Raw genomic sequence first — 20,369 nt, 5'->3', positions numbered from 1 at the left:
TCATTGCGGCCTATTGTGAAATATCGGTGCGTTCTCTAAATACATCGAACAGAACGTTACAAACTCGGTTGCTATGTAGCCATCTGCAATGCAGCCCTCAGGAGCCGCTTTATTGCGAACACTAGATTTGAACACCCTGAGGCTCCTACATATCAAAACTAGTCAATTATTACATCTAATAGTTGTTTCTAAATAAATAAATGACAAAGAAATTTTAGTTTTAATCTTTTACGGGAAATGTTACCTCTCTGCCGGATACATCCCCCGATATTGTACCGGTCTACCAAGCCGGCATTCACGAACAAGATGCACCACAACATGAACCATGCTGGTGAAACAACTGGGGGGAATATCAGTTCCAACTTGCACAGAGTGATATAGATGTCAGCCTCAAGTCGGGCCATATCCTCTTGGGTCAACGCCATTGAACATATGCCCCTGAAGAATGCAGACATCTGAACCAGCGGTCTAACCACGTTACCGGGCAGTGATCCACGCAATGCAATCGGGAGAAGTTGTTGCATTAATACATCATTGTCATGACTCTTCAAACCCGATATCATCCGGTCCTTAAGTTTTACGCATCTAGAAATATTCGAGGCATATCCGTCTGGCACCCTTACATTTCGAAACACTTTGAGGAAACTAGTTTTATCCTCTTTCGACATCGTGTGGCTTGCATGAGGCATATAGATTCTCCCCTCATCACCTGTGAAAGGATGAAGTGCTGATCTCAAACCCATTTCTTACAAGTCTTTACGAGCTTGAAAGTTATCCTTCGTTTTCCCCTTAATGTCGAGTATTGTGCTGATTATGTTGTCCATCACATTTTTCTCTATGTGCATGACATCATGGTTGTGCCGCAATAAATTATCCTTCCAATACGGCAAACGAAAGAAAATTTCTTTCTTCTCCCACAATATATTATCAGTCATCTTCCTCTTTGCATGTGAATTATCAATGTTAACTGAATTACCCGCGCTCTCATCCCCAAATACCATCTCTTCTAACTGTTTTAGGATTTCATCTCCATTTGGCACATCGGGAGCACATTCTAATTCTTGGTTACCGTCAAATGTACTTTTATTCCGCCTCCACAGATGATCCATGGGCAAGTATCGCCTATGCCCCATAAAGCGAAACTTACTTCCGTGTTTTAACCATCTAGACCATGGTGCATGCATATAGCAAGGGCATGCCTTTCTACCTCTTGTAGACTACCCAGACAAGTCCGCGTATGCCGGAAAGTCATTAATTGTCCACATCAGCTGTGCTCGGAGCATGAAATTCTTTTTCAGGGAGACATCAAATGTTCGTACCCCCACACTCCATAGTTGCTGCAATTCCTCAATTAACGGTTGCATGTAGACATCTATATCCATTCCAGTTGAACTTGGTCCTGGAATAATCAGGGATAATGTGAAAGACGTTTGTTTCATGCACATCCAAGGAGGCAGGTTGTACGGTACAAGCATTACAGGCCAAATACTATGGGATGTGCTCATGTTCCCAAAAAGATTAAATCCATCCGAGGTTAGGCCAAGTCTTAAGTTCCTACTACCCGTTGAAAACTCCAGATATAAATTGTCGAATGACTTACATGCTTCGCCTTCGGTTGGATGCCTCAATACGCTGTCCTAAGTGCGGCCTTCTGCATGCCACCTCATATAGGGTACAGTATGCTCTGACATAAAAAGCCTCTGTAGTCGTGGTATAATGGAAAACCACCGCAAAACCTTGACTGGGCGTCTCGTACTCGACGTTATGGGGTGGCCATCCTCGTCCAAATGAATTTCGTCATTCCACTTAGATTTCCCACATTTGACACATGAATCTAAGTCCTTATTGCCGTTCCAGAACAACATACAATCATTGCGACAAGCCGGAATCTTCTCATACCCGAGTCCCATGTCCCTTAGAAACCGTTTGGCCTCATATGTATTAACTGGCAGAGCTCCATCATCTACAGGCAGCAACTGATTGATTAGCTCAAGGAAACACGTGAATATCGTATTACTAACTCCACCCACATACTTCAAATTATACAGATGTACAGTAGCACTCAGCTTGCTATGTTTGGTCTTATCATGAAGCAGTTTGTCTGCCTTTTTAAGCAATTCCTCGTACTTTCGTACGTTACCTCCATCGGCTTCGTCATGCACAATGTCTTATTCCTCTCCGTGCACCTCAACCCGATGCTCACTATTGTCATCTCTGACTTCGTGCATGCCGAATGCATCACGCAACATGGTGTGCATGTTTCCACCATGTTCAGTACTTGCACCCGCAGCTGTTGCTAGACGTGATGAATTCGAGCCATCAACGGGAGCTCTAACACGCCTCTCGCCATGATAAATCCAGAACGTGTATTGGGGCACATTCCTTTCCCCCTGTCAAGTGGTCGTATATCAAATTTGGGGGGTGTCTCCTGTTACTGCGACACGTATTGCAGGGGCACACCATAAGTTTGTCTGGAGTGTCACAGTTCCTAACTGCGAAGTCCACAAACGCTCTACATCCGTCTCTGTATTCTTTTGTACCCCTAGACATCTTCATCTAACACTTGTCCATAGTGTTACTACGTACATTAGAAACATAAATATGTAAGAATTACGCTAAACTTAAACATAAATGCATTACTATGGCCAATGGAGACCCTAACAGTGAATAAGTAAAACTAGGTTCATTACTTTTTTGTTATTTTTTTCTTTCCTTGTTATTTTTTTTTTTTTACTTAAAATTTACATGAAGTAAATTTCCAAACCTTAAACCACATTATAATACAAAATTAAAACCATTTGTCATGGGTACCGTACTTGAAAAAAAAAAAACATCTACGTTCATTGTTTATTTAATAACATGTACTCTAATATAAAGTTGTAAAACCTAAACCAAATTATATTAAACAAATTGAAAAGGTTCTACTTTGTTAAGGGGCCCTAAATAAAATAAATTTAAGTTATGTTTTTGTCGCAATTATTTAAAAAAAAATAAAGTTACATAATTTCAACTTCATATGGGGACCCTAAATAAAATTCATCTAACTAGCTACCTAGGTAGGTTTGTTTTTTCTTTTCTTTTTTTAGCATTATGTATTGTTTATTATTATTTTGTAATCATTTACATAAATGATTTATATAAATCTATTTTCTATATTTTATTTATTATATAAATGATCATCTATATAATAGCTAGGTTTGTAAAACATACACAAAATAAAAAAAATTTAGCTAATTTCAAACTACTTACCTAAAGACGTGTCTATAAATATTTTGCATGCATGCTCATATTGAACAATCCTACATTTCTAAGTACAAACATAGGACACTAAAAGTAATATATAATTCAGCCAAATTAATAAGTTAATTAGCTAACAAAATAAATTGAACATATACATATACAATATTCTATAAACCCATACATTACAAGAATCAATTTTATATACATATACAAAATTTGAAATATGCATTACTGCAGAGAAAATTAAAAACTATCAATATATACTTAAAAAAAAATTATATATACATATATACCTGATCGATGGCCGAAAAACACGTGAGATCAAGGTGAGTTGGCGGCCGGAGATGAGTTCGCCGGCGGAGAGAGAAGACGGTGGTGATGAGGTGGCGGCCTGCTCCAAAATCCGAAGAAGAAGGTGGAAAATGTGAGAGGAATATTGAAGAGAAGGTGGCTGGAAAATGTGAGAAGAAGAGAGGAAAAATTTTGACTGCAAGGGGGAGGAAGCTGCACTGCGCGTGCTGGGGAGAAGAAGCAGATAGCCGGCCAGGGGAAAAAAAAGAGAAAAGGAGAAGAAGGACCATGCGCTCGGTCAGAAGCGCATGGTCCCGAGGCTGATAGTAACATGCCACATAGGCACGTTACTCTTTTGTAACGTGCCTATGTGGCACGTTACTATTGTTGTAACGTGCCATATGGCACGTTACTATTGTTGTAACGTGCCATATGGCACGTTACAATTGTTCTAACGTGCCATGAATGGCACGTCACTTTTTTTGTAACGTGCCATGCGTGGCACGTTATTATTTGTATAATATATTAAAAATTATATATATATATATATATATATATATATATATATATATATATATATATATAAAAATTAATTGAGATAAAGCCTTATATTAATATATACTTGCAAATTATTAAGCGTTATATCAATTAATTAAGTACGTACTTAATTGATATATTATAAAGCATATAATACTTGCAATTATTAAGCGTTTGTTATATTAAGCTTAGTAATTGATAATTAATTAATTATCAACTTATAAGTTGATATATATATCAACTTAATTAATTATACGTAATATTAAATATATATGTGTAATATTACGTATATTTCCACCATGCATGTTCAGGGCTTGCATCGGCCAATTTCCTTAATTTGGTTAATTAATTGATAGTGCATATCCTGACTATATGAAATAAAGCATGGTCTTACTGTTATATAGCAGATAGCGTCTAGCATGCCTTTAGTGTTCTAAAGGCATATCTTAGCCATATCTTTTTTGGGTTCTGATCTTTCTCTGGGGACTCACATGCAATCTAGATTATGATCTGTTAGTCACAAAGTCCTAAGCCCTAATAATTTTTTCTCAAAGTTATTAATAACAGAATGAATTAATGTCAACAAAATTGTATGATCGTTTATACAATTGTATAAAAATTACAAGATTATGATTGTTTACAAGTGTAATTACAAGATTACACTTGTATAAAAATTACACCTCTCATCTAGCAAATAATGCAAAGAGTGCCAGAAAAAAAATTTGGGGAAACTTCACTAAGGCCCCCTGAACTTCTGGCTGATTTTGCAGACCCCCCCTGAACTTCAAAAACTCTCATTTTGGACCCTTAAACTTCCATTTTCTCTCAAATAAGGGCCTTCCGTTTACCTGAAGCGTTAAAACCAAACGAAATGGACATCACGTGACTTTCACATGATTTTTTTGCCTCAACTTACCCCTTTTGCCCTCACACGCACTCACCGAAAAACCTAAAATACCCTCACTCGAAATGGGCCAACATTTAACCTTATTGCTTCATAATGGATGCCAGAAAGTCGTGAAACACTTCTAGAAGGTACTGAAGGTATTGCCAGTGCGAACCATCGTCATCATCGCCGGCGAACCATTGTAGCTGAAGTTTGGATGTCGATTTGCAGCGTGTTAGTTAGAAATCCCATATAAATTAGTCCGAATCCACTATAATCAAGTAAGTTTCGTTATCCCTCAAATTTAGATTAAGGGTTTGTATTCGAATTTTTTTGAAATTTGTGGTTGATCAATAATTTGGGTTGGATTGTTTGTGGGTGATTTTGCATGTAACGCCTCTGTATGCGATTTTGAGTAGTATTTATTTGTTTAGGGTTTTTGAGTAGTATTTACTTCAAGTGGGTCATATTCTCATCATTTTTTAGATTCGCTGTTTTCTGACAAGGCGTTAAAAGTTGTCATATGTGTGGTCAGCTTGTCGTTAGTTCCACATATTCTCAAGTTGTTGTTTTTCTAATTTTGTTTTTCTGATCTAAGTGTGGTCCCCTAGGTTGGAGTTGTGTTGGACACGTGATTTGAACGAGATGAGTTTTATTACATTGAATAAAGTGGTCAAGTGGTCCATTTCACTACCACATGTTTGGTTACTGACCTTAAAAGGCACAAATGTGCTTATACATTGGCAGAGAAATGCACTTTTTGTTGAAGTTGTTGTTTACAATACAATATTAGTGCGCTGATATAATCAAACGGGACCACAATGCATAGTGTGTAGCATAATGTACTATGCTCTTCGGGTTTTTAATAATTTTTCATAACTGTTTAAGGGTATTACTACTTTGTGTAGGTTTTTTTTATTCTTTCCCTTTGTAGTAGTTAAACTTTAGTGGCTTGTTTAATGTTTTGTTTAGGAATTTTTTTTATCAATGTCATGTGTCTGTTTGGTGGCTGCTTTGAGCACAGGGGTAAGATGGATAATATTGTTAGGGTTTAGGGGCAAATTTTCTAAAGAGTTGTGTATGGTTTTTATTTATACTAAGATTAAATGTATTCTTTCATTGGGTCCTGTTATTGGCCAGCAGTTGTGATTGTTGTTGTTTTTTAATTTGCTGAAATTGTTGAAAGTGGGTTGCTTTGTAATAATGATTGATGAAAGTTAATAGTACTTAAACTTTAGTGGCTTGTTTAAAGTTGTGTTTAGAGATTTTTTTTAATCAATGTCATGTGTCTGTTTGGTGGCTGCTTTGAGCATAGGGGTAAGATGGAGAATATTGTTAGGGTTTAGGGTCAAATTTTCTAAAGAGTTGTGTATGGTTTTTATTTAAACTAAGATTAAATGTATTCTTTCATTGGGTCCAGTTATTGGCCAGCAGTTGTGATTGTTGTTGTTTTTTAATTTGCTGAAATTGTTGAAAGTTATCACTGTCTTGTGGTTTGTCAGATTATGGCAAATGTCTGACCCTTGGTATTTTTATAACTTTCAGAGATTGTATAAATTTTTTGTGTTGGGATTGTGTATGGTATTATATTAAACTTTTGAATGTAATGAATGTGGCAGGATACATCATGGGTACACATTGTATGATGTTTGAAGTCCATCATGTGGGTTGTTTTAACAGGCAATATAGGATTAATTATGTAGGAGCAGTGTTAGTAATTACCCAGACCCATATGATGGGAACAAATTAAAATTTTCTTACATAGAAGACATATGTAGGACATATGGGTATAGGTCTGGGGACCTTGTTTATTTCAGTGTACCAGGTTTGCCATTAGACCAAGGGCTAAGACTTCTGTCATCTGATTACAATGTAACTGAAATGGTGGTAAAACATATAGATCATGCTCTTGTAGTGTTGTATATAGTAACTTATGGTGTAGCAGATGATGTAGTTGATGGAGATGAAGAAGAAGATTTAGAGTATGAGAGGGAATTTGTGTTTAGGAATGATGGATTCTGGGATTCAGTTCTTAGTGATGATACAAATTGTCTTGATTCTGATGAGGATACCACTCATCGTACTGACGCCATTCCTGAGGGGGTTGGAAATGCTGAAGAGGTTGTTGAGGAGGTTGATGTGGAAGGGGGTGTTGATGATGTTTCTTGGGAGGGAGATGCTGGGGAGGGAAATGCTGGGGAGGGTGATGTTGGTGAGGGTGGGGAAGAGAGAGAAGGGAGTGATAGTAGTGGAGACATGTACGATAGTGATAAGCTAGAATCACCACATGGTAGTGGTGATGAAAGAGTAGTGCACTTATCCCGTAAGGATGTAACCAAAAGAATCCCTTTTGATCATAGTGATATGAATAATCCGACATTGGTTGTAGGGAATACATTTCATAGTGCAGTGGAATTTAGGAAAGCCGTGAGACAATACAATATTAGTAGAGGGAAGGATTTGAAATTCAAGAGAAATGAAAACAAGAGGATTTTGATTGTCTGCAAAGATCCAAGGTGCAGTTGAAGAATGAGATGACATTTCTTTTAGTGTCCATAAGGCCCAAACACACTTGCACTAGGAAGTACCAAAATCATATGCTCACTTCAACTTGGATTGCTGAGTGGTGCATGGACTCTTTTGGGGAGCAGCCAAACATGCCCATAGATGTTTTGCAGAAAAAGGTGAAAGCAAAATGGAATGTGGATGTGCATGTCAGTTCTTTGTATAGGGCAAGGAGAAGAGCAAGGGAAATTATTTTTGGTAAACTGGATGAGCAATATTATCGGTTGTGGGATTATTGTTCCATGGTTAGGAGCACTAATGTGGGTAGTTGTTTGATATTGATGGTTGAGAGACCAATGCCTCAGGTGCCATGCAGATTTCAAAGGCTGTATTTTTCCTTGGCAGCCATGAAGAATGGTTTTGTGGAAGAGTGTAGGCCTGTAGTAGGTCTTGATGCATGTTTTTTAAAGGGTACGTATAAGGGGCAGATGATGGCTGCTGTGGGCAGGGATGCCAACAACAACATGTACCCTATTGCAATTGCTGTTGTAGAGGCTGAGACAAAAGACAGCCGGACATGGTTTCTAAAGGCGCTTGTTACAGATCTTGGCCCTACTCGATATGGATGGACTTTTATTTCGGATTGACAGAAGGTAAAATAATAGTTATTTAAATTATTCATATAATTTAAATGTTTAGTGTAATGCAACTAATTATGTTTTCAACTATTGTGCAGGGCCTCGTTCCAAGCTTATAACAAGTATGTCTGCAGTCCGAGCATCGTACATGTGTTAGACACTTGTACGCAAATTTCAGGAACTCAGGTCATAGCGGTATGCTACTAAAGGATCTTCTTTGGCAAGCTACGGCATCCTACACAAAGCAAGAATTCTACAGAGTAATGGATGAGATAAAGAAGATGAGTAAGGATGCACATGCCTACCTAGAGAAGATTGACCCCAACACTTGGTGTAGGGGATGGTTCAATACAACTTGTAAGTCTGGCCTCTTACACAACAACACTTGTGAGAGCTTCAATTCATGGATTAAAAAATACTGTGACTAGACAATCCTGAGTATGTTGGAAGGTATTAGATGTAAGTTGATGAGAAGGTATGTGAGGAAGAAGGAATTAATCAGTTCAATGGATGAGGTGTTAGGGCCAAAGATTAGGAAAAAGTTAGAAAAGAAGAGGATGATGCTTCTAATTGTTGGTGTACATACGCCGGTCAGGGTATGTTTGAAGTTGAGTGCATGGCGAAGAAATTTGCTGTAGATGTGGATGGTAGAACCTGTGGATGCAGGAAATGGGATGTAACTGGTATCCCATGTTCTCATGGCATTTCTGTCATTTTACACCAAGGTGGAGACCCAGCTGACTATTTGAGTGATTACTATGGCAAGGAGAAGTACTACGAGTCATATGACTACACTGTCTTCCCTGTGCCAAGTGAAGATCAGTGGCCAATAAGCAACCAACCAAAGATTGAGCCATCGAAGATGAGGGCAGCTCTTGGCAAACCTAAAAAAATTAGACAAAGGGGTGCGGATGAACCAAAAAATGCTTATTCAATTAGGAGGGGGGGCCACAAGAATCAATGTGGGTATTGCATGAAGCTTGGTCACAACAAGAGGTCATGTGTAGCCAGGCAGAGACAAGAGGAACGAAGGTCACGTGTCAGAGAGTACTATAGAGATAATGCATCAACTGACTGGAACTTGGACATGGTAATGGTTTATTCATTGAGAATATTTACGTTTTAGTGTTTACTGCATAATGTTCAATTTACTAAATTGATTTGTGTATTTTCTTTGTTGATTGTTTGTGTTTGTAGTTGGATGGATCTTCAACTGCCACTTCATCTACTGGCAAGAAAAAGAGAAAAGTGAACACACCATCAAGTTCAAGCAGGGCAAGGAGATCACAATCTGGTGGATGTTCATCATCCATAAGTCAAACACCTCCACATCCTAAATCCCAGCCTTCATTTAGGCTAGCCTCACACGTTGCATCACTTTATGTCTCACATACTACATCCCAGCTACAGCACAGCCTTCATTCAGACCAGCCTCACATGTTGCATCACTGCATGTCTCACATACTGCATCCCAGCCTACAGCACTGCCTGCATTTAGGCCAGCCTCACCGAATGCACCACTGCATGTCTCACAGCCGGAATTTCGGCCATGTGAAGAGATTGCATTACAGCAACAGTCAGAGCCTGTGGGAGTAGCAACTTCTGTCAACCAGCATGTGAGAGCTGCACCTTCTGCCACCCAGCCAGTCAAAAAAGCAACACCTTATGCATACAAACCGAGTGTGAGTAATTCTTCATATTGTTTATATAAATTAAACCCTTAAACAAAAATTTGGGGCCTGATCCTATGTGATTAAATGCAAGCATCTACCATATTTGGGAATAAGAAAAAAAAAGAACACTAGGGTTGGCCACAAGGACAAGGGCAGGTGGCGGGTTGAGGGAACTTGTTAGTAGTGGAAGAGAACCTACCAAGCAGAAGATTGTAGTTGACTTGACTGGTAACCCTGCTGGGCCACCCCCAATTCCAGGTGGTGGACTAGTATGCTCTTGGAGGCCTCCTAAAGCAGGTGGTATTACATTTCGTACTGCCCCACCTGATTTTGACATACAAAAGGCAAAAGGGACAGCTCTTGACCATCCACCAGGATTTCAGGAACATGTTAGAAGAATGGATAGGGGGAAAGATAAGTCCACCAAAACAGTGAAGGATAAAGGGAAGCAGAAGATGCAGTAACCATCATATAAAAAGTCGTTTGCTGAAATTGTTTGTCTTAGTTTGTACTGTTTTATTGGTAACTACTTGTTGTGTGTTGGGGTATTTTCTAAACATTGTAATGTATTTAGGGTTGATGGCCATGTATTTTTTTAATACAGTTTATGCAAGCTGAAGCTTGGTGTTGTGTTTAGGTACATGTATGTGTAAATTTAGGTGTAAATTTTGTAGTGCTTGAATTGATATGAATTGTAAGTTAATTTTGTTTGGCCATGTATGTTTTGAATACATTTGGTGTAAATTTAGGTGTAAATGTTGTTGTGCTTGCATTAATATGAATTTTAAGTTACTTTTGATGGCCATGTATGTGTTCAACACATTTAGACCAAATTTTGGTGTTTGATTGCTAGTGATTGCCTTGACATGAATTGTAGGTTAATTTTGATGCCATGTATGGGTATTACTACATTTGGACCAAATTTTGGATTAGAAGTAAATAAGGAGTGGTCTTAAGTAGTTGTGATTAAATATATGTACTGCTTGAATTGATTTTGGTGTAAATTTGGTTTTAAGGGTACGTGTAAATTTTAGTGTAAATTTGGTAGTGCTTGACAACATGTGGATGAAAATATTGAGCCAATGTTTTATTTGTTTGATATTAAGGTAACACAACAGCAAGCAATAACATCAATTGGGGTCAATACCATGAATTAAGAGGACAAATCCATTTCTTCACTAGAGTCAATTGTGCTAACAAAATCCACCAATTTCAATACAATCACTACCAAATGTGCTAACAAAATCCATCCACTGCATGACTAGACTCAGTCGTGCCAACAAAAACCATACAAACCATAACAAATATTACAACCTAACTAATACCAGCGAATACATTACCAAAATCGTCAATTCATACAAGTCTTATAGAAATAAACAAAACAAAATGTCTATCTCAGCTGCTTAACATCAGCCTTGTTGCAAGTCCATTAGAAAAACGGAAACACATTAGTACAGCAACAAGACACCAAAAATATGCAAGTGCAACTCGAAACTTCAGCTGCATCCAACGATACTCAGTCTCAACCCTTTGAAGTTTAACTTCAAAATTTGCAGCATCAACTTCAATTTTGGGCTTGTATTCAGCAAGCTCAAGCTTGCATTTGAAGATTTCCATTGCCCTTTCGGACTTCAACTCGTTCTGCCACTCCATCAACATCGACATCACTCGATCACCACACACACAAATTTCAGGTTCAACCCATTTAAAATAATTGCAACCACGGTTTTGTTCATTCTGCATAATCATGTAAATTAGGGCCACAAAAACAATGGTCACAAATATTAGGGTTTACTTAATTAATACAGAATTTGGGCATAACGGGGATGAGCTTCAATTCATGTGAAAAAATAAATTCTAAAACACATCTTACCAAATAATTAACACAAGCATAAAACATTTTGCCATAATTTTTACGTGTTTATGCAGTTTTAATAACTGTTTTGCTCCCACATTTGCAAATTGGATAGCTCGATCCTGAATCGCATACCTCACCCTCGGACTGCTCCATATTTTACCCTCGTCACCTCGCCGGTACTGGGTACTAGGTAATTTTGCCGGTGGATGATAGAATCGACTTTCACCGATACTGGGTATCCCCGCCGTGTGGGATTCTTCACCGTCGACACACACGTGACTCCCAGCTAGATCCTCAGCTTTGTTTCTTCGACTTCCTTCCTAATCTTTTCCAATGGATGGCTGGAACCCAGTGATTTTTTTCTACAGCTTGGGTAGTGGGTCTTCGTGCTCCTTGTTCTCGGTGGTTTCTTGCACGGCTTCGGTAGTGGGTCTTCGACCTCTCTCGTTCTCGGTGGTTTATTGCACAGCTTGGGTAGAGGGTCTTCGATCTCTCTCGTTTTCGGTGGTTTCCTCGACAGCTTCGGTAGTGTTTAGGCCTTATATGTTGGTACTTTGTAACTGAGGGTGAGTGAGTGTGAGGGCAAAAGGGGTAAGTTGAGGCAAAAAAATCACGTGAAAGTCACGTGATGTCCATTCTGTTTGGTTTTAACGCTTCAAGTAGACGAAAGGGCCTTATTTGAAAGAAAATGGAAGTTTAAGGGTCCAAAATGAGAGTTTTTGAAGTTCAGGGGGGTCTGCAAAATCGGCCGAAAGTTCAAGGGGCCTTAGTGAAGTTTCCCCAAAAAAAATTTATCATCAAATTTCTGTAAAATTTGGGAAAACTTCACTAAGGACCCCCAAACTTCCATCTGTTTTGAAATACCCCCCCTGAACTTCAAAATCTCTCAATTTAGTCCCCTGAATTTTCAATTGCTCTCAATTTGGACCATTCCTTTAATTTTAGCCGTTAAAAATTCAAAAAAAGACCAAAATATCCCTGATTTTTGTTTTTTTTTTTTTTTAAATAAAAAAACGTTTTAGAAGTTTGAATTTTATACAAAAGTCAGGAGTATAAACGTCATGTGACGTTTAAAATCTGACGGAGGGGTCCAAATTGAAAGCAATTGAAAGTTCAAGGGGCTAAACTGAGAGATTTTGAAGTTCAAGGGGAGTATTTCAAAACGGGTGGAAGTTTGGGGGTCCTTAGTGAAGTTTCCCGTTAAAATTTTAACCAAATGGTAACGTGTTAAAATAACACGTTACCATATGGTAATGTGTCATTTTAACACGTTACCATTTTGCAACGTGTTAGAATGACACGTTACCATTTGGTAACGTGGCATTTTTGCCACGTCACCATATGGTGACGGGTTAAAAATACCACTTTACCAATAAACAGGGTAACGTGCTGTATTTTAACACGTTATAATTTAGTGACGTGGCAAAAACTAATAAACAGTTGCTACGTTACTAAACCCTTGATTTTTTGTAGTGGGACCACACGAGCGCTCACATGAGGGCATTACACTTGGTCAGCGAGTACTAAATCAATACAACTTGGACATTCATTATACTAGACACGCTCTTCACCAAAATGTAAAGCTAGTTCTCCTCACATGCTGGACCTCCCATTGGGTGGTTGTGTTGAGCACCCCAAAGCTAGTGGCCATATCGCCCCAACAGCTAGAATCTTTGCGCAACGCTTGTACAACCTCCGGAGAATCACCCTCTAGAATAAGTTTGTAGTGAGACATTACTGATTTTCTTGAAACCACCGCCAGGGTAGGGCCTATTCAATTTTCATAAGATCGGAAAAAACAGAGCAAGTAAATGTGTAATTAATATTTAACTATTTTCCATTTATTTGTTTCTCTTGCCAAGTGATTTTTATTTAGCAAAATATGAAACATCAACCTACGTGGTTATACCGATTTGCATCAAGCTTTCTGTAGTATAAAAATGTGCACAAAATTTTTTGTCGCACGCAAAAATAACAAATAGATCCATGCACCTTGCTTCTATGATCCATCTAATATTTTGACAAAACCATCGAATGCTACGTTAATATCTATCAAATTATAATAGATATTATCCATAATAAAAAAAAAAATTATATATATATATGCAAAAATTTAAATTTAAAAAATCTCAACCTTCCCTTAACAAAATTTCATTTGAACAAATCGAAACAACTTGGCAAAAAATTTCCAATTCGGCCAATGTTTTTATATATACAATATATCTACGAGTTTTTGAGCATCAGCTTGAAATGGTCCAAGCAAAACATGGGATTTCCATTTATAGTCATATGCCTAATATATAGTACAAAAATTAGATATATAAATAATTGATTTTATCAAATGATGCAAATGTTGATCATTAGAGCAAAAAAGAATACAGGTAACACATATTCTTATACAACAGCTAGGTAGTAGGTGCACAGACACATGGCATCTTACACACTAACAACACATTTACTAAATGATCTTCTGTCTCAGCTAAACTATCTGCCGTCATCCGGTGGTTGCAATGGATGGTTTCTTATGCTATCGTACTCAATAGTTGTGCCGGTAGAAGAACAACCTGTGCCAACATCAATGCTAAAATAGTGTTCAGGTTCAGTGAGCAAGTACTCAGTCTCTTCTGCATAGAGATCGGCCTTTTCCCGTTGACGCTTTTTCATAATTCTCAAACCCTCCAGCTCCATTGCCACTTCCTTCATAGAGGGTCTATCCTCTCCTCTTACACTTAAGCACCTCTTTACAAGATTAGCCACTTCCCTTAGGTCCTCAATATTGTCCTCGTTTATAATGTGATCGTCAAGAATTTGCAATAGGCGATCCTCTTTCACTGTAGAAACAAATGACATAGAAAGATTTCTATCACTTCCAGTCTCATCGGAAAAAATTACCTTCCTACCTGTCAATAGCTCTGCCAAAACAACACCAAAGCTGTAGACATCACTTTTCTCTGTTAGTTGGCCAGTATGAAAATACTCTGGGTCCAAGTACCCGAAAGTTCCCTGCACTAAAGTGGTTACTTTTGTTTGGTCAAGAGAAATTTGCCTTGAAGCTCCGAAGTCAGCCACTTTTGCAGTGAGGTTATCATCTAGAAGTATATTTGCAGTTTTTACATCTCTATGAATAATTGGCATAGAAGCTTCAGAGTGTAAGTATGCAAGCGCTCCTGCAGTTTCTCCTGCTATCTTCAAACGATTTTCCCATGTAAGTGAGGACGAGGGACTTTTATCATGAATGTGGTAAAAAAGTGTCCCATTTCCAATGAATTCATAAACTAATAAGGGCACTTCTGTTTCAAGGCAACATCCTAATAGCTTAACCACATTCCTATGATTAATTTGGGTAAGTAAAAACACCTCGTTTATGAATTGCTTAGCTTGGTTATGATCAAACCCTTTGGACTTCTTAATGGCAACTACTTTATTACCTAGTAATACTCCTTTATAAACAGTTCCATTACCACCTTGGCCAAGAATCCTACTCTCATCGTAGTTGTTAGTGGCCCTTTTAAGCTCTTCTATGCTAAAGATTTTTGTTGGCTCTATAGAGCCTCTGTGATTTGAGAGTTGTTGTTGTAATATTAAGCCACCATTTTGTTTGAATAATTTCTCTTTGAGCCTGATGAGATTTCTTCTTTTTCGTCCCCAGTATATCAAAAACCCTCCCACGAGCAATACTGAGAGGCCTACGCCAACGCCTACAAATGTTAAAACATGCATTTGGATCAAAATCAATACCATTGTTTTTGTACAACATATACTTTGGCAAGATTAATGAGTAATGTTATATACTACATTGTTATCTCATAACTATTCCACAATGCTAATATATATCCGTTTCAATCAACTTTTAAACTTTTTTTAACAATAACTTATCCTAGTGTGTCGAAGATCCGTCGGCTGAAAAAAATTCCAAGGTGGTCAATAGGTCAATCGACTACCACTTTGACTGATGTGGCGTACAACTTGATGGCTACATTTTTTCTAGTGAATTTCGTTGTGTTTTGTTTCTTTCTAAAGGTAGTTTTGTAATATTTTGTTATTAGGGTTAGGTTTTAACTAATATTTTTATAATATATATATATATATATATATATATATATATATTAGGTGTCCTCTTGGTCCTAAATGAATATTATTTTTTAAAAATTAATGAGAAAAATAAGAGTCAATTTTTTTATTTTTTTATTTTTGCCTTCTTAAAAAAAATAATAATATTCACCTAATACGATGAGAACACAAAAACACCCAGCATTCTCCTCAAAAAAAAAAAAAAAAAAGTATGATTTTGACTTACTTTTCATAATTGTTAATTTGTTGGATAATTAAAACTTTATCTCTATTAGAGAGTTTTCACCATATTTTATTAGTGGATTCCAAATCTTTGGATTCTAGTTCTTCCTAATAATGGATTCTAGTCTTCTCCTAAGTTAACGTGTTTACCATTTGAGCTGGCACTTTTCTATTGCATCTTTAGGGGTGGTTAGACCATTCTTGAAGGGGTTTCAAAAATGATTTCAATAGCTAGACAAACTTTAAAAGTCTTAAGAGTTGTCGGATCACCCCGTTAAGGGGTGCTAGGGTGGTTCAACTACCTCCTTAGACCTCAATTTGCTTCCTGTCTTTTTCTTACACTTTCTTAAAACCTTTGTTTTAATCTTTAATGTAAGGATATAGCTGATATTTCAAGTGGCTTATATTAGAATCCTGATAGAAAAATGTAACGGAAGAAAATAACGAGTGAAAAATGACTAATTCCCCAGGATCACTATTATTAAAAGTGAGCGACTTTTTTAAAAGCGGATCAAATGTCAAAATATTTATATGCAGTTTCGTGTTAAAATATACAAAATGTTGAATAATGTGTTGTGGGTGGCGTTTATTTATTTATTTTTAATTAAAAAAAAAAGGAATTTGAAGTGACATAAAGGTAAAAATAGTATTATATATTATGCGTTTTAGGTTGTTTATTAATATTTTAGTTTTGGGCTGAGTTTTTTACTCGAGGCAAAAAAAAAAAAAAAAAAAAAAAAAAAAATTGGTCTAAAAAATTAGGGAAAAATCATTTTTAGTCCTTATGCTTTCATCTGAATTGGTATTTAGTCATTGGATTTTCAATTTCAAGAATAAGGTCCTTAAATTTAGCCTACGTTTAAAATAGGTCCCTCTATCACACTTTACCACTAAAATTAATAATTTGTTATATGTCACATGTGTCTCATTTGATACATCAACGTCTATCTCAACACCCAAATGCAATGTCAAATCTACGGAACTAAAGTCTTTCTTACCATGCGTTTGTTCTTTAGGTTTTCAAGTTTTGTATTTATCTAAGTTTTATGTGTCAAATCGATGGTTTTTTATCTTTTCGTCGTTTGATTTTTTTTTTTTTTTTTTTTTTAAATGAATGACTCAACACTCATTGAGATGGCTTTATATTTGAGTGTTTATGACTTATCAAATGAGACATGTAGTAGATGACAAATTGTTAATTTTGACAATGAAGTGACAGAATGACCTATTTTAAACGTGGCCAAAATCTAAATATGGTATTCTTGAAATTGAAAAGCCAATTATTAAATTCAAATCAAATAAAAACATATGAATTAAATATGATTTTTTCCTAAATAATTATAATACATGTCTTATATATGTATATACTTACCCAGTTCAATAGCTATTCTCCTAGAATTGCTGACGATAGGACGACACCCTGTTCCGTTTTTCATCCCATCACCTTCGTACCCCTTGGAACAACCACATTTATAACTGCCCGGAATGTTGGTGCATGTCATATTGCAGGGCTTTGAAATTTCGCACTCATTAATATCTGAAACAAAGAACAGTAGCAATTCAATTAACCAACTTAGTAATATATATATATGTTTGACCACTATGCTTAATTTAGCAAAATGGGTCAGTATCCACTTTATACGTACTTGGTAGCATTTTTATAGGATTTTTTATTCTTTCTTCTATCATGATAAAAATGAGAAAGTCCCTTATTTGTAACACTTTCCCAATTCAATTAAGAAAAAAAAAATGGTAATTTTGCTAATGACCTATGAGCTTTCATCCGATTTGACAAATCACCCCTCAAACTTTAAAATTTCTTAATTTAGACCCTTCAACTTTCAATTGCTCTCAATTTAGACCCATCCATCAAATTTAAAACATTAAAAATAAGACAATGACGTTTATACTCCTGACTTTTAAAAAAATTAAAGTAAATTTACCGTTACTTCAAATTTTTTTTTAAAAAATAAATAAATAAAAATAAAACAAACAAACAAACAAAAATAAAACAAAATAAAACAAAACAAAAACAAAAACAAAAAATCTGGCTGAGACCCAAAGTGGGTCACGGCCAAACCCATGTGGGTCTGGCCTGACCCACGTGCTATTTTTTTCTTTTTCTTTTTTGCTTTAAAAAAAACAAAAAATCGAAAATCAGGAGTATTTTAGTCTTTTTAAGGTTTATAATTTTTAAAACCGCACTTATTAAAATTGCAATTCCAAATGTACCCGAAGTTTCTAAAAAAAGAAGAGAAAAAAGTAAGACATAGAAAAGCAGATGAATATGATTACCTTGACAACCATCATGGAGGTATGGGTTCCCTTCAAAGCCTGAGGAGCAATTGCAAAAATATCCAGGGCCGTTGATGGAATTGTAACATTCACTCTGGTTTGCCTTACATCCATAGCTTGTCAAATTTGTCTTAGCATCTGTGCATGTCTCATTCCCAACTGTCCAATCAAGCACCACAGGAACAGTCTCTCTGTTCTGTAAATTCATAAGATCCAAGGAGGAAAAGTTGTATGCTTCGTCTTCCGACACAAAACCGAAACTACATGGATTGAAGTCGGCTACTGTGGAGTCATTGTACCAGCTGCTAACAGCCAGACCAAAAAGACTCATTCCTTGTGGAATAGAAATCTGGCAACAGCCAATTCCATCGCAAGATCCGTTGCCAACACTCTCAATACTGTTACAGAGCGACAAGCATCCAGTCGTGTAATTCTCGTCTCCCACTATTATACCAACAATAACGGCAACAGTGTTGCAACCGACTGCAGTGAACTTGTTCTTCGTAGGTGAGATGAGAAAGTGGTCTAGTAATGAGAACCCGTAAGCGCTTTCGCTGGCGTTATTGCCCGGCTCGTTGGGGCAATCACGGGCTATTTGGCTTGAGACTCGCATTTCACCATCCATTGATACGTCTAGGACCTTTAATTCGTTACTGCCGCCCAGAAATGGTGTTGAGTTGTTACAAGTGATGAGAAAAGATCGATCAAGGCAACACTCCTCGCTTGTTCCAAATGGGTAGGGGATTTGAAGCGATCCACATCTTCTGATGCAGCTTGAATTGGGTTCCGATGCTGCAGTTGCTGCTGCTATTGCTGCTAAAATTATGGCCGCAAGCGGTAGCTGTTGTTGCAATAGTATTCCACGCAAACCCATCACTTGCCTTCTCTTTTTGTAAAATTTCTTTGTGCCCTGACAACCTTAAATGGCCTCCTCGTTAAACAAAGGTAAGTGTCTCTGTAGCGAAACTCAGTACTGGATGAACTCACTTGCAAGGAGTAATATTGTGAATTAAAACAATCCACCGACTCCCACTTGATAGTTTAATCATTGATGTAATATGTCATTGGTGACGTATATGTATGAAAAAAATAAATAAATAAATAGAAGCAGACACCGAGTTGGACTTGGTCTACTTTTGAAAAAATAAAAAATAAATAGAAGCAGACACCGAGTTGGACTTGGTCTACTTTCCGCTAATTGCCACGTTGTAGTTTGAGGCCATAAGTACCGCTCATTAGCAAGAAATTGTTTAATGACTTGAAATTTGTAGTAAAAATTGATATATATATATATATATATAGTATAAAAAAGTGTAAATTTTATCCTATTATTTCTATAATATTTTTATATAAATAATAACAAAAGATAATTGATATAACATAAAAAATAAAAATATTAAGAATTTGGATGAATAATAAATGATTATTGCCAAACGAAGCGAAGGCAGTAAAATGCAAACCGGCATCGATAACACAATTCAAATATAATACGTCTTTTGTTACGATATATATCTATTCACAAGTCAATCAAGTCTTCCTAGCAAGGAAGTCTTTTACGTGTTATTATTTTATTTAAGCAGCCATTTAATCTTTTTTAATCTTTTATGTCAACCTCGAAAGGAAACTTAAGCAGCCAATCCTTTCATTACGCGTTATAAGCATTCAAGGCTCAACACTACATATTGTTGGTTTCACTACAAAAATTTTCACATTTGAATAGTAATTTTTTTGAAAATGTCACTAAAATGCTAATTCGTTTGAAGAGTTAAAAAGTTGCATTTTAGTTATATTTTTTAAAAACGGTATTATTCAAATATCATTAAATGTGAAAATTTTTGTAGTGTTTGTGACAAGCTTTAAAAATCAACTCTTCCCTTCAACCCCGTCTTGTTCCGCATATGTCATACAATGTTAATTGACAGTATCATATAGTGCAATACCATTTGTAATGGTCAAGAAAAAGAGTTAAGTATATATTCATTTAGCGCATCTCTACTATCACCCTAAAAAAAATTCTCAATTTACAGTTTCCTTCAAATCACTTAAAAAGTTCAATTTTATATATATAATCTGTAACTAAACAATCTGAAAATTAGCACCTATAAGCAATGACGGAGGAGGGGGGTGGCTAGTATAGACGAAGTCCCCCTCCC

At 36.6% G+C, this 20,369-nt stretch overlaps 2 protein-coding genes across 2 annotated transcripts; one reads left to right on the top strand and one right to left on the bottom strand.

The window, feature by feature from the left end:
* The first annotated feature begins 7,584 nt into the window (after positions 1-7,584).
* Positions 7,585-8,106, top strand: LOC132166186 (uncharacterized). Its single transcript, XM_088518420.1, has one exon. It carries the CDS (start codon positions 7,585-7,587, stop codon positions 8,104-8,106), a length of 522 nt encoding a protein of 173 aa, XP_088374546.1.
* Positions 8,107-13,887: 5,781 nt separating this feature from the next.
* Positions 13,888-19,194, bottom strand: LOC132185393 (wall-associated receptor kinase 2). Its single transcript, XM_088517985.1, has 3 exons — positions 18,217-19,194; positions 17,294-17,458; positions 13,888-15,326 (listed from the first exon to the last, which is right to left on the bottom strand). The coding sequence occupies exons 1-3, from the start codon at positions 19,088-19,090 to the stop codon at positions 14,113-14,115; spliced, it is 2,253 nt and encodes a 750-aa protein (XP_088374111.1). The 5' UTR covers positions 19,091-19,194; the 3' UTR covers positions 13,888-14,112.
* Positions 19,195-20,369: the final 1,175 nt, after the last annotated feature.

Source organism: Corylus avellana, chromosome 7 (genome assembly GCF_965113065.1).
Source record: "Corylus avellana chromosome 7, dhCorAvel1.hap1.2, whole genome shotgun sequence".
Taxonomy (NCBI): Eukaryota; Viridiplantae; Streptophyta; class Magnoliopsida; order Fagales; family Betulaceae; genus Corylus; species Corylus avellana.
Note: the sequence above shows the minus strand (reverse complement) of the source record. Positions and strands in the feature narration are given on the sequence as shown.

Bases quoted from the DNA above. Each gene is read 5' to 3' on its own strand.
- LOC132166186 (XM_088518420.1), top strand. From the start codon at position 7,585: ATGGACTCTTTTGGGGAGCAGCCAAACATGCCCATAGATGTTTTGCAG.
- LOC132185393 (XM_088517985.1), bottom strand. From the start codon at position 19,090: ATGGGTTTGCGTGGAATACTATTGCAACAACAGCTACCGCTTGCGGCC. The intron at 17,459-18,216 runs GTAATCATATTC...TCTTTGTTTCAG, and splicing joins CCTCCATGATGGTTGTCAAG to ATATTAATGAGTGCGAAATT. The intron at 15,327-17,293 runs GTAAGTATATAC...TAACATTTGTAG, and splicing joins GAGAATAGCTATTGAACTGG to GCGTTGGCGTAGGCCTCTCA.